This window comes from Panthera tigris, chromosome A3 (genome assembly GCF_018350195.1).
Source record: "Panthera tigris isolate Pti1 chromosome A3, P.tigris_Pti1_mat1.1, whole genome shotgun sequence".
NCBI lineage: Eukaryota > Metazoa > Chordata > Mammalia > Carnivora > Felidae > Panthera > Panthera tigris.
In genome coordinates, this window is record NC_056662.1 from 58279704 (window position 1) to 58294224 (window position 14521).

At 40.6% G+C, this 14521-nt stretch overlaps 1 protein-coding gene across 16 annotated transcripts in view; it reads left to right on the forward strand.

Moving 5' to 3' along the window:
- RFX8 (regulatory factor X8) overlaps positions 1-1513 on the forward strand; it is a 254901-nt gene extending 253388 nt beyond the window's left edge. For all 16 annotated transcript variants that reach the window (XM_042981157.1, XM_042981149.1, XM_042981147.1 and 13 more), the window contains one exon: positions 1147-1513. In XM_042981157.1, the coding sequence (XP_042837091.1) occupies positions 1147-1323 (177 nt within the window). In that variant the 3' untranslated portion in view covers positions 1324-1513. The remainder of the gene's footprint in view (positions 1-1146) is intronic.
- Positions 1514-14521: the final 13008 nt, after the last annotated feature.

Sequence of the window (14521 nt, forward strand, 5' to 3'; positions counted from 1 at the left end):
GCAATGTTCAAAATAGGAAGGTGCCAAGGAATGTTTAAGAATAAAGTGAAAAAATCACACTGATATTAAATAAGAAATATTCTTTTTAAAAACAGACTACACAGTTTTCACTTTAGGGCATGTACTCAAGGATTAAAACATGGCAAAAATATTTAAAAACAAGCAACTCTTTAGCTCTAGGACAGAGGTAAAGACAATTTTTTTGAGAGAGAAGAAACACATCTTCTGGTTGAGTGGTGATGGTTGTTGTCAAATTTAGGGAGGAAGAGTATGAAATACTTTCACTAACCTTGCATTTGAAGTTGTTGTGCACCCATCTTTGTCAAAATATGTTGACTTATGGGGGGTGGGGGGTTATCGATAAAACAGGGCCAAGAAAATACATCTCTGTCAGTCTGAAAGTCATCATGTCCAAGGATTTGCTCATCTCCCAAGTACCATTGGAGCTAAGGGAAGGAAGGCATATTATCCTGTTTCTCTGATAGGAAGACGTGCTAAGTGAAGTTAGATGTGTTAGCTGAGAGCAGGTGCTTAAGCTAACATCAGAATCTGTGAATCTCCCAAATCTCTTACTACCCAGCTGAGTGTTAAATTAACCAATGACTATTTTCATGGTCCTCCCACCCCTACCTTCCTTATCTACTGGCATGCTTGATGGATGGTGGAGGAAGGGTCTGTGTGGGAATTTGAGCCAAGAATACAGGGATTGGTCTCCAACTGGAAGGCAGCCAAAGTGATGAGCATTATATCCACATGGAGCCCCACGGACATTTCATGCGTTTCTTCATGATTTTCACACCAGATCCACACTCTCCCATGTCCTTAATGGAAGTGTGCTGGCTTTATCTCAAGTGGTCACAAACAACCGCAGGCCCATTCCTTTTCCTAAAGACAGCCCACCTGCCTCACCCTCCATGACCCCTCTCTCTTGTACCATCCGAGGGTTGAGATTCTCTCCCTGCAGTCCTCAGGCCTTGAGCATTCCTCAGAGAAATTGGGATCTCCAGTAGTAGGAGTAAATAAATGCAGAAGCTTCTGGTTAGGTCTGTGAGGGCATGGTGGAAGAATTCAAATGGTGGGTCCTGCAACAGGAAATCATATAATTTCTCTTTTTATCTTTTCCTTGTCACTGTTTCCCCCTTGCAGCTCATCCAGATATTGTTGGAGGACAAGGCCACTGAAAGCACCTTCAAACTCAGCCTTCCTGTGGGACAAGAGGCCCTGGTAACTCTAAAAGATGGACAAAAATTTGTAATTCATGTATCAGATGTACCCCAAAGCTCTGAAAATATTTTTTTCAGGGAAAGCAACGCTAATATATAAGATCATTTCTTAGAGTAGGACATGAGAAAACATAGATTTTCACTCTTAAAAATATATTAAGTGCTAAAGCTTTTGTATTGATGAGAAAGAAGATTTTATGTACATAATAGAGGTAGCATTGTCTATTTTGGGTTTATATGTATTTCAAGCAGTTAGTTTAGGTGAATCATATAAACTGATTTGGAGAATATTTTTTGCTTCTGTTGCTTTTCTTCAGGGCTTTTCAAGTGTTTTTACCAGGGACTTAATAGAAGAGAAGTTTGAGAAATCTTGTGAGTAGAGAAATGGATAGATCTCTAGCGAGAGATAAAATTTGAATACAAACGGGTACAACCAGTAAAAGGCCAATGGTAACATTTTTCTTCCCCTTGGCAGGGCCCCGATTGAAATAGAATTTGTGGAAAGATCTCCTCAGGCAGTAAGAAACAGACAAAATGCAATTTGATACCAACCGTTAGGCTTACTTATTGGTCCATTAAGAACATTCTTGAAGTGAGGTTGAATTTTGAACCCAACAATGTCTGCAACAAATGGTGATGCCCTGCTTTGAGTCACTTTTTATTGCTCTTTGTTGCAAAATCCTGAGAAATGTTGAAACTAAGAATAGATCATTCACTGCTAAGCCAGATCAATTTTTATGTAACTGATTATAACATTTAAAAGGAATTTAGCAATTCATGCTTAACACGACTTCTGGTATAAGAGGAAATAATAGAGAATATTTTATTGATCTCATGTTATATAAGAAATGAATTAAATTTCCCTAAATGCTTGGAAATTTTAAAGAAACACGAACTGTGTCACTAGATTTGTTAAGAATTATGCATCTTTATAGTTAAAGAAGCAATCATTATTTCAGGGACCTTTACGACTACATTTAATATGTTATCTCATTAGTTAAGCTCTCTGGGAGTAATAGTTTATCAAAGAATTACTCAGGGATATTCCTTTACTCACTGTTCAGTGACCTTGCATATCATTCATTTGCTCACATGTAAGTGGACAGATGGGAGACAAGAAACAAAGGTAGCAACAAGATGTACCAGATTGGGAATAGTGAATTTTATTTGCATATTTTGAGGTAAACTGATTAGCCGAGAGCTAGCAGAGGATGTTCAGTCCTTGAAAAAGCTAACCAGGTTCATCAAAGGCAACAATCTGAATTGCTTATCTCTGGGGTCAGAAGTTAGGTTAGGGGATGAGGGTGGGTAGTAAGAAACAGGAGAGGAAGAGGCTTCTGGGACCCCTGATAGTGTTCCAATCTGCCGTTCAAGTGTGTCCACCTTGTGAAAATGTGTCACAGAGCTTATGACTTGATTTGATTAATTTTCTGCTTTATGCTATGTATGAAAGTGTATTTTTTTAAGTTTATTTTATTTTGAGAAAGAGAGAGAGCACGAGTGTGGAAGGGGCAGAGAGAGAGGGAGAGAGAGAATCCCAAGGTGACAGACCCTGCCTTGATAGCACAGAACCTGATGGGACTCAGTGTCACCAACCGTGAGCTCACGACCTGAGCTGAAACCAAGAGTCAGACACTTAACCGACTGAGCCACCCAGGCACCGTGAACATGTGTTTTTAAAATAGAAGGTATTGCATGTACACTGGTATTGCATTAGAGGCTCCTGGTGGGGGAATGGCTAAGAAGCTCATGGAAGGATTTCAGGAGAAAGTGAGCCAGCTTGGAAAGCCACCAGGGTCAACGAACACTGATGTGAAAATGGAACCACACCTGCCGTGTACGTCTTTGTTTTCCCCTCTCAATCCACCTCGCTGACAACCTGAGGCAGGAGGCCAAGCAAGAAGAGAGAATCTCCCCACATCCACCTCCCTCACCCCAGGCCTCAAGACCCAATACAGTTCTCAGCCAGGACAGAGGAGAAGCTTTCATCCTTAATAAAGTTTGACATTTTGATTATTACACTGGATTAGACATTTTAATTACTCATCAGAGATGGTTCTTGTTTCGTTCACGGCAAATTATGCTCAGAGACTGAAATTGTCTTTGCCAGTAATTTATTTAACAAAATTTCACTGGGGGAATTATAATTTATAATAATAATATGTCACAAGCCAGTAGCATACAGGATAATGTCTCTTCATGAGCCAATAAGGAAATAATATAGTCCAAACCAGTGATAGATTAATTACACTACTGTTCTAGGCAAAAGGGAGATGAAAGACAAAAAAGACCAAATTTAATTGAGGTGTACCTTTCTGCAAGTTGGTTCTCAGAAGAGTTGGCTTAGCCAACCAAGAGCTGACATCCAGCTGCCAGCACAGATTGCTAGAGCACAATGCTAGCAGAGCGAAGAGGCCCGTGTTTACGGGCAAGAAGATCTCTTTCGTGGGTCCGCTGCACGGTTTACACCACTGCCAGCAAGGAGTGTAGCCTTCATCGTGGCAGGAGCTAATGTCTCAAGGTCTTCAGAGAGCTATTGAGATCAGCCAAGAGTAGCCTTGCTCAGACGGAACACTCTTGGTGAGTCTTCACAAATTCTTGGTATTAAGGGTTTCCTCTCTGTAGGCACTCAGTAGCACAGCTTGGGTGACATCATTCTGACATGGCCTCCCCAAATGTAAATCACCCTCAGATCAAGACAACTTCACTTAAACCGTAAAGAAGTGGACTTGAAATCATAACAATACACAACGGTTGCTATGACTGAAAGCAGCTGGTGGTCTGTTATCTGAACGCGAACACGATTGTAAATAGCCACTGCCTCTAGACCCTTCCCCAAACCTGGGTTTTTATCCAAGAGCCAGAAATAATTCATAGATCAAGTGACAAAAGTTGTTCTCTGCTTGTGCCATCTATCGCTTCACAATTTCGGCATGACAAACTAATCCTTAATGGCTTAAAACAGCCACAATGGATTTATTATTCCTTACCAGTCACCAGGTTGCTTGGACGGTTACGCTGATCTGGGCTGGACTTCATGAACCTCAGCTGGGCTCACTCAGCCATCGTGTTTTCTGAAACAGTAATTTGAAGTAGAAATAATAATGAGACCCTGTACAAACCAATCTTCCCAGGGCACATCGCTGTTGTCAATATGGTACTTACAGAAAGACAAGCACATCAAATAGCACATGGATCTTAGAACGTTAAGTTTGCACTCACGATGATGTTAAATCGGAAACCCACGAACAATCTGGTAGCAGACAGATCTTGCAAACACAGAAGTTTGATCTAAAATGTATAGCAATGTGTTCTCAAATATTTGTCATGTATATTCTTTTACCAGGAACTCTTTAAGCATTGGGGATCATCAGTGAACTAAACAGGCAAATCCCTGCTCCTCAGGAGTTTGTAATCCTGGTAGAAGACCCACACCGAACTAAGTAACAAATAAAAGCCCGGTATCTTAGGCAGTGATTCCTAAGTATAATAGTAAAAATAACACCCAATAAAGAAAATCATGTTGGGGAGGCAGGTGTTACTTCATGCAGTGTTCTCAAGCAAGGTCTCTTTCACAAGGTGTAATCTGAAAAGAGATCTGAAGAAAGTAGGAAAAAAGAAATTGTGAGAGCCTCCCAGAAAGGTGGAAAGTTGAGTAGCACTACCAGGCAGCCCCAGCAGCCTCTTGAAGTTAATGGCCATGAATTTTAAATTATTAAGGGATTCAAAATCACTATTGGTTTCCAGAAATTTGGCAAGCCAGTTTATTTGAACTAATTCATCAGGTGAAAACAACTGTATGTGTTGGAAAAAATATAAAATGTCTTCTTAAAAGCATCAAAAAGATAGAAACAAATCTCTAGGTCCTAATCTAAGAGAATGTGGAATTTAGTGTGGTGAGCTAAGCACCAAGGCTGCTTTTTCCAATCCCCACAACTTTGAGCTTCAGATTTGAAGAGAGCAGTAGTAGTCAAATACCAGAAGCCAGCCAGGGTAGGAAGTCTAATAGCGACCTTATAAACTGGAACATCCAAAGGGCTATACACTCCAGGTAAGGGTGAGTAGGAAGTAAACGTGCCCCTCCTTCCCACCCCATCCTCACTCCCCACCCAAGATGTGACAAGTAAATTCACTGAAACGTATCAGGGTCAGGGGAAAGCTGTCGCCCTCTCTTCTCTCTTTCTCCCAGGCCCTAGCAACCACTCCTTTTATTGACAAATGATCATCAATTGTATGGCTATACCACATTTCATTTATCCATTCATCATCGTTTGATGGGACATTTAGGTTGTTTTCCCGTAATGGAAACATGAATAATTTCATTTCCACTTGAATAATGCTTCTGTGAACACTGATGTACAAGTTTTTGTGTGAACATACATTTCATTTATCTTGGGTACATGTACCTAGGAATGAAATTGCTGGTTCATATGGTAACTCTATGTTTAGCCTTTTCAAGAGCAGCCAAACTATTTTCCAAATGGCTGCACCATTTTATATTTCCATCAGAAATGTGTAAAGGTTCCACATTTTCACCAATATCTATCACTTGCCTTTTTGATTATAGGCATCCTAGTGGGTGTGAGATGGTATCTCATTGTGGTTTTGACTTGCATTTCCCCAATGACTAATGATGTTGAGCATTTTTCCATGTGCTTATTGGCCATTTGCATGTCTTCTTTGGAAAAATGTCTGTTCAAATCCTTTGCACATTTTAAATAGGCTTATTTGTTTTGTTTTGCTTTGCTTTTTGTAATTGACTTATACATGTTCTTTGGATATTCTGGATACAAGTCCCTTGTCAGATACAGGATTCGCAAATATAACAGTAAATACTGTAGTATGTCTCTGTAACAGAATTTTTTACCTAGCCGAAACTCCCTTATCACACCTGATAAATAAAACAACGTTCTTTCATATCATCTGATACTTAGCCCACATTCAGATTTCTCTACTGACCTCAATAATGGCTTTTAACAGTTGACCCATCTCTTGCATTTCATCTTATGTCTCCTAAATATTTTCATATCTATAACCACACACCTATAATTTTTCATCCCATTTATTTGTTGAAGAAACTGGGTTATTTGTACTACGGAGCGTTCCACATTCTGAATTATATGACTCGTTCCATTGACTCTGTATTTGTGTTATCTAGCAGTTAAAATAGAAGCTTCAGCAGATTCAGGCCAAATTTTTTTCAAACACTTCATAGATAGCACTGTGTACCTCCTACCTGTGCACACTACTACATCACATCAGGCAATACTTGATGTCACTATAAAGGGCTAAATATTTGTGTTCCTTCAAAACTCCATATGTTGAAGCCCTATACCCCAGTATTAGAAAGTGGAGGCCTTTGGAAGGTAACTAGGATTAGATGAGGTTATGAGGGAGAAGCCCTCATCATGGTATTAGTGCCCTTAAAAAAAGAGAAAAACAGGAAAGGTCATGTGAGAACACAGTGAGGTGGCTGTCTACAAGGCAGGAAAAGAGTCCTCACCAGACATCGAATCTACCAGCACCTTGATCTTGGACCTCTCAGCCTCCAGAACTGTGAAAAATAAACGTCTGTTGTTTAAACCACCTAGTCTGTGATATTTTGTTATAGCAGCCTAAACAGACAAAGGTAGTCCTTTGTCCCACATTTGGTGAAATTAAGAATTAAGATTCAGGACATCTGGGTGGCTCAGTCAGTTAACTGCCTGACTCTTGGTTTCAGCTCAGGTCATGATCCCAGGGTCATGGGATCAACCTCATCAGGGTCCACGCTGAGTGTGGAGCCTGCTTAAGACTCTCTCTCTCTCTCTCTCTCTCTCTCTCTTACTCTCTCTTTTTCTTTCAAGGGGTACCTGGGTGCCTCAGTTGGTTGAGCATCCAACTCTGCTCAGGTCATGATCTCACAGTTCTTGGGATCGAGCCCCATGTTGGACTCAGCACTGACAACAGAGCCTGCTTGGGATTCTCTCTCTCCCTCTCTCTCTTTGCACCTTCCTTTCTCTCTCTCTCTTTTTCAAAATAAAAAGAATTTAAAACTTTAAAAGTTTCTCACTCTCTCCCTCTGCCCCTCTCCCCTGTTCACACACTCTCGGTCTCTCTCTCAAATGAAGAAAGAAAGAAAGAAAGAAAGAAAGAAAGAAAGAAAGAAAGAAAGAAAGACAAAGAAAAGACTTAAGATTGATCATGGGGTTCAGGTGTTGCCAGGATGATCTATCTACTATAAGATTCCACTCAATATTTCATTTAGTATTTCACATATTGATTATTGTTGCCTATATAGATTGCTTCATTAGGGGTTGCAAAATGATTTCTTTTTCTAATGTTCTAATTCCTTCTAGATGTATTAGCTGGAATTTGTCTAGAAAGAAAATCTTTCCCATATCAACAATTTGGTTACCTTGAAATAGAATTGAAACATAAAAGGAAAGGCAGGATAAATGCTTGAATTATTTTTGCTTTAGAAAAAATAAATTATCAGAATAAATTAGATGCCTTGATAACTTCCAGTGATGACTATTGAAGGCTTGTCTTTTGTTTTTGTTTTTAATCATTATTAACTCAGGAGACCCATTACCAATACTTGTGTCTTACACAGTTATAGTGTGATGTCAAAAGCAGACATTGTACAACCAAAAACAGACATTGGTGCCTTCTGTGTACAGTTCTATGACATTTTGTCACATATAGATTGTGTAACCACCACTGCAGTCAAGATGCAGCACCCTTCCATGACCACAAAGAGCTCCCTCATGCTGCCCCTTTACGGTTACACACACCCCACACACCGTCACTAACCCTTTAGCAACCACTAATCTGTTCTCCACTCCTATAATTTTGTAATTTTGAGAATGTTCTATAAATGAAATCATATAATGTATTACCTTTTAAGACTGGCTTTTTTTTTCACTCAATATAAGATCCACCCAAGTTGTTTCACATATCAATTTAGATTTCTTTTTATTTTTTAATTTTTTAATGTTTACTTTTGAGAGAGACAGAGTGTGAGTGGGGAGGGGCATAGAGAGAGAGGGAGGCACAGAATCCAAGGCAGGTTCCGGGCTCCGAGCTGTTAGCACAGGAGCCTGACATGGGGCTTGAACCCACGAATCATGAGATCTTGACCTGAGCCAAAGTCAGACACAACCAACTGAGCCATCCAGACACCCCTCAATTTTTATTTCTGAGCAATATTCCATGGTACGGATGTGCCTGTATGTAACCATTCACATATTGAGGGACATTTGGGTTGCTTCCAGTTTGGGGCTGTTACAAAAATGTTGCTATGAACAATGATGTATTTGGTTTCTGTGGGAGACACACGTTTTTAGTTCTCTGGGATAAATGCCCAGGAGAGCAATTGCTGGGAGGACAGTAAATATATGTATGTTTAGTTTTTTAAATAACTGCCACCATTATTCTTTTTGATGCTTAAATTATTCCACCTTTTCCCAGTGGAAGTCTCTTCAAGTTGACTCCTGTGTTCTTTTGACATGACCCATTAATCTTTTCTAGCTTTGGGTTTTTGTTTTGTTTTTTTTTCTGACCAAGAAGACATCCCAGGATCCTCTTTACATTCCTAGCTCTAAACTTTAAACTGTGCTTTGTTACCTGTGACTACATGCCTCTCATTGTTCTTGGCAAACGTTTGTGAGTAGGAAGTAATGGGTGAGCAGAAGTTCTGCAATGTGTTCCCTCCCATCACTAGTCAAATCTTTTTGTAAACATACCAAAGGCTAGTGTCCTGCAGCCAAACCTGAGAATGTTTGCTGGTGGAAGAGTCCTTTGCTATGAACTGCTTAAACAAGCCTAAAATTTCTGCAAAATGTTACTAAGCCAAGTAACTGAGTTCCAATGCAAAATAGCTCCTTCTGTATAAGTGCTATGACCACCTGCATCATTGATGAGTAGCCCATGTGGTACTCATATACTCCTAGTAAGACTATGAAATGGTAAAAATCATAATGGAACACAGTTTGACAATGTTTCAGCCTGCTTGAGCTGCCAGCACAAAATGTCATAAACTGGGTGGCTAAAACCACAGACATTTATTGTCTCACAGTTCTGGAGGCTGGGAAGTCCAAGACCAAGGTTCCAGCAGACTCAGTTTCTGGTGAGAGCTCTCTTCCTGGCTTGCAGATGGCCACCTTCTCACTATATCATCACACAAGGCTTTTCCTTGATGCACATTGAGAGAAAGAGTTCTCTGGTGTTTTTTTTTTTTTATTTTTTAATGTTTATTTTTTATTTTTGAGAGAGACGGAGTGTGAGCAGGGGAGGGGCAGAGAGAGAGGCAGACACAGAATCTGAAGCAGGCTCCAGGTTCTGAGCTGTTAGCACAGAACTCGATGGGGGGCTCGAACCCACGAACTGTGAGATCATGACCTGAGCTGAAGTCGGACGCTTAACCAACTGAGTCACCCAGGCACTCCTGGTGTCTTTTTTTTTTTTTTTAACGTTTATTTATTTATTCTGAGAGAGAGAGAGAGAATGAGAAAGAGTGTGTGAGCAGGGAAGGGGCAGAGAGAAAGGAAGACAGAGAATCCCAAGCAGGCTCCTGGCTGTCAGTGCAGAACCTGACACAGGGTTCAATCTCATGAACTGTGAGATTATGACCTGAGCCAAAACCAAGAGTCAGATGCTTAACCTGCACCCAGGTGCCCCTTTCTTGTATCCTTATTTGGGCACTAACTCTATCAGACCAGTGCCCCATCCTTACAACTTCATTTAGCTTTAATTATTTCATTCGAGGCCCTATCCTCAAATATAGCCACCCCAAACACATGAATTGGGGGTGGGGTGGACACAAACATTCCATCCACTGTAATTATCTAAATGCCGCACAAAGACAAAGAGACAACAGATACGAAAGACAGGTTAGAGACCAGAGGGAAGGTCCAAAATGTTTCTAAGGAAAGCAGGAAGAAACCCACACCTAGTTGCATACCAAAGACATAGAGAAGAGTTTTAAAGCCACAGGAGAAATAAAGAACAGTCATCTTCAGAGGTGTGGCCATGAGACTGGAATCTGACTTCTCAGCAGCAGCACAGGAACCAAAGTAGAATGAAAGTCTCCATGTGTTGAAAACAGGCCTACTGCTAGAATTCTGTACTCAGCAGAAATATTTTCTGCGAGTGAAACAGAAGTAAACTTCAGACAAACAAAAGAGAGTGTGCCACTAGTAGACCCTTGTTAAAGGAAATTCTAAAGGATATACTTCAGTAGGAAAGAAAATGATCACAAATGGGTGATCTGAGATACAAGAAAAGATAAAGAGGGAGGAGACTGGAGAGTACATAGCTAAATCTAAATAAACGTAGACTGCATAAAATAACAATGTCTCATTGTATTCAGAAAAATACAGCATTAAGACAAAAATAACGTGCAAGTCAGGAAAAGGGATAGTCTTTTGGACAAAGAGTGATGGATCAATTTGATCTCTGTAGGGACAAAATGAACCTCATTCATACACAGAAAATGTTTTTAATGGATTACAGACCTAAATGTAGCAGATAAAACTATTAAGCTTCTAGAATAAAACATCAAAGATATTTTTCATGGGCTTAGATCAGACAAAGATTTCTTAGAAATGGTACAGAAAGCACAAACCATGAAAGAAAAAAAATGATAAATTAGACGTTACCAAAATTTTAAATGTTTGCTCTTCAAAAGCCACTGGTAAGAAAATGGAAATGCAAGCCACAAACTGGGAGAAAACACTGGCAAAACGCCTGCCTGAAAAAGGACTGGTATGGAGAACATATAAAATAACTCTCACAACTCAACACTAAGAAGACACAACCAGATTTTTAAATGAGCAAATATTTACACAGACAATTCACCAAAGAAGAGAGACAAAAAGTAAGCACATAAAAAGCTGCTCAATATTGTTAGCCATTAGAAAAATGTAAATTAAAACTGCCATGAAATGCCACGACACACCTAGTAGAATAGCTAAAATTAAAAAGCCACTCAATAGCAAGTGTTGCCAAAGATGCAGAAAAACTGGGACTGTCATGCAGTGTCTGTGGGAATGCAAAATGGTATAGCCACTTTGGAGGGAAAAGAAAGCTCGACAATTTATTATAAAGGTAAACCTATGGTTACCATACAACTCAGCAATCTTGCTCTTAAATATTTACTCAAGAGAAATGAAAACGTGTCCCCACATAGACTTGTACGTGAATGCTATTAATAGCTTTATTCCTAATAGCAAGATAAATAAATAAATAAATAAATAAATACAACCCAAGTAGCCATCAACTGTTGAATGAATAAACAAAAATATGGCATGTCCATACAAGGGAATACTACTCACTAGTAAAAAGGAAAACACTACTGATACATAGAACAACACGGATTAGCTCATGTGATTATGGAGACAGAGGTCCCATGATCTGCCATCTGCAGGCTGCAGGCCCAGGAAAGCCAGTGGGGTAGTCCCAGTCCAAACACAAAGTTCTGTGAACCAGGGGTGCCAATGGCGTAAAGGCCCAGACTGAATCTGAAAACTGGAGAACCAAGAGTGCTGATGTCCAAGGTCAGGAGAAGGTGGATGTCTCAGCTCCATTCAGACCCACAAGGACTGGGTGATGCCCATCCCTATTGATGAGATTAATCTTCTTTATTCATTTACTGATTCAAATGCTAATCTCTTCCTCAAACACCCCCACAGACACACCCAGAAATGATATTTTACCAGCCATCTGGACATCCCTTAGCCCAGTTAGGTTGATGGATAGAAACATTAACATTAACAACTACCCCAAAACAATCTGTGGCACTTTTCAATACCAAAGCACTGGAATAAAGAAAATAAAATTATTTCTTACAAATCAATACAAAAACCCACAGGCAACCCAATAAAAACAGGCAAAAGACATTAACAGGCATTTCACAAAAGAGGATATCCAACTGGCCAATGAAAGTATGAAAAGGTGATCAACCAACCACATCAGTCATTAAAATAGAAATGAGACACCATTACTCATCTACCAGACTGGGTTGGGGGGGGAGGGGGAGAGAGAAAAGACAGAAAAATCTAACCATAATCTGTGTTGATGAGAATGTGGAGCAACAGGAAAGCTCATACACTGATAGTAGCAATGTAAATTGGTACCATCATCTTGGAAATCAGTTTGACATTATATAATATAATGAAGCATACTTCTACCCCACAACCAGCAACCCTACTACGAGGTATATACCCTAGAAAAACTCTTGAATGTGCACCAGTGCCTTAGTTTGGATTCCTCCAAAGGGCCTGAGACAAGGACTTAGCACACGGGTAGTTTACTTTGGGATGTAGTCCTAAAGAACAGGAGTGGGGGACTAGAGTGATTGGACCAGGGAGGAAGGAAAGCCATTCTAAGGCTGTGTCCCTTAGCTGTTACCACTGTGAGCACCCGGGGCTCAATCCTGCTGGATACCCTCTGAGGAAGGGTGTAAAGTGAACAGCCCACCCATGACCTGGAAATCCTTTGACTCCTGTCCCCATTGGCCAAAGATCCCTTTTCTTGGGATCTATGAGTAGAATAAATTACCTTTTCAATGGCAGGCATCTCTTGATTACCTGGCCTCACCATACCTGAATAACAAAACCTATTAAAACACCTACCAACGGGGGCATCTGGGTGGCTCAGTTGGTTAAGCATCTGACTTCAGCTCAGCTCATGATCTCACGGTTCCTGAGTTCAAACCCCGCATTAGGCTCTGTACTCACAGTGCAGAGCTTGCTTCGGGTCGTCTGCCTCCCCCCCTCTGCCCCTTCCCCACTTCTCTCTCAAAATAACCACCACCAACAAAATAAATACAAATAAAAATAAATAAAACACCTACTGACAATAGTTGAATAAATGGTCATATAGCTACACTATGCAATACTATACAGCCATATATATCTACAAACAACAAAGTAAGTATGATTCTCAAACATAATTTTGACAACATAGACACAAAAAATTAAAGTATGATATCATTTATATAAAGTTCAAAATAGGTAAGATGAATCTATAACACTGAGGATTGCATGTGTAGGAAATCCAACTATAAAGGAAAGCAAAGAAATGTGTATCACAAATGTCAAGACAGTGATTACCTCTAGGAGAGGAGGCAAGGGATTGTGATTTGGGGAGAGAGGCATATGGAGAGCTTCTGGGGAACTGGCAATATTCCCTCACTTCACCTGAATGATTTTAACAGGTTTTTTGTACATATATTTTTATGCATTTGCTGCATGCATTCTCTCAAGAGAAATATTTGTAAATTACTATCATGTACCTTGATGAATGAACAGAGGGATTAAAAGTGAGGATGAAAATAGATCAAAATGCTAATTGTATTAATCTATCTGGTGGATGTGTGGGTGTTCACTGACTGTAGAACCATAAAGACGCCAGATCGCTGCCGTGGAGTCTGGGAGGGTGATGCAGTGGGACAGACAGGGATAGACAGACAGGCACGGACAGGTTACAAGGGACCTATATACTAAGTTAAAGAGCTTGGACTTTATCCTGCTGGCAACGAACAGTAAGAACTGGGCATTTATTCTTCACATCATGTGCTGGGACTGGCAGAGGAAAATATCCACCTCCACCAGAGCCTCAAAGGAAGAAGTGGCCCCTAACAGCCAAGAACAAGAGCCTGGGTGGAAGGAGTCAGCTGCCAGGCTCCCCTGCCTCCCTCCCTCAACCCCCCCCCCCCCCCCCCCCCGCAGAGCATATGATAGAAAAGAGGCTGTGGTATGCATCTATCACGTGTCTGCTCTGTGCTTCTCCTAGGCCACTGGGATAGAAGTGACTGTCCTTATTTTACAGACACGGCTAGTAGGTGATAGAGCAGGATGTCAATTCATTTGAAGTCATTTGAAAGAGCTCACGTCTTTTAATGACTTGCTATACTGCCTCTCCAAGACTATGGGACACATCATTCAGGGGCAAGTGAGAGAGGCTGGCAAGTCAGCAGCATAAAAGGATGGCAGAGCCGTGGGAGGAGACGAGATCATGCGGAGAGAATGCCAGAACTCCCCTTAGACTAGCAACAGAAAGAAGGCATCCTGGAAAGGGTGGCTGGGGTGGGATGTGAGGCCAGCTTGGAGTGCACTGAGGAGATTAAGAAGACTTTTTAAAGAAAAATGGCTTTGAATAGGAGGGAAAAGGAGGAGGTAGATGGAATGGAGGACAGGGTAGATAACGGATCCTCTGGCTACTGCACAGTGTAACACAGTGGCTACAAAAATTCTGATGCTGGTTCAAGTCACTTTCATCCGTAACAAACTGGAAGCAGGACTATTAGATTTTAG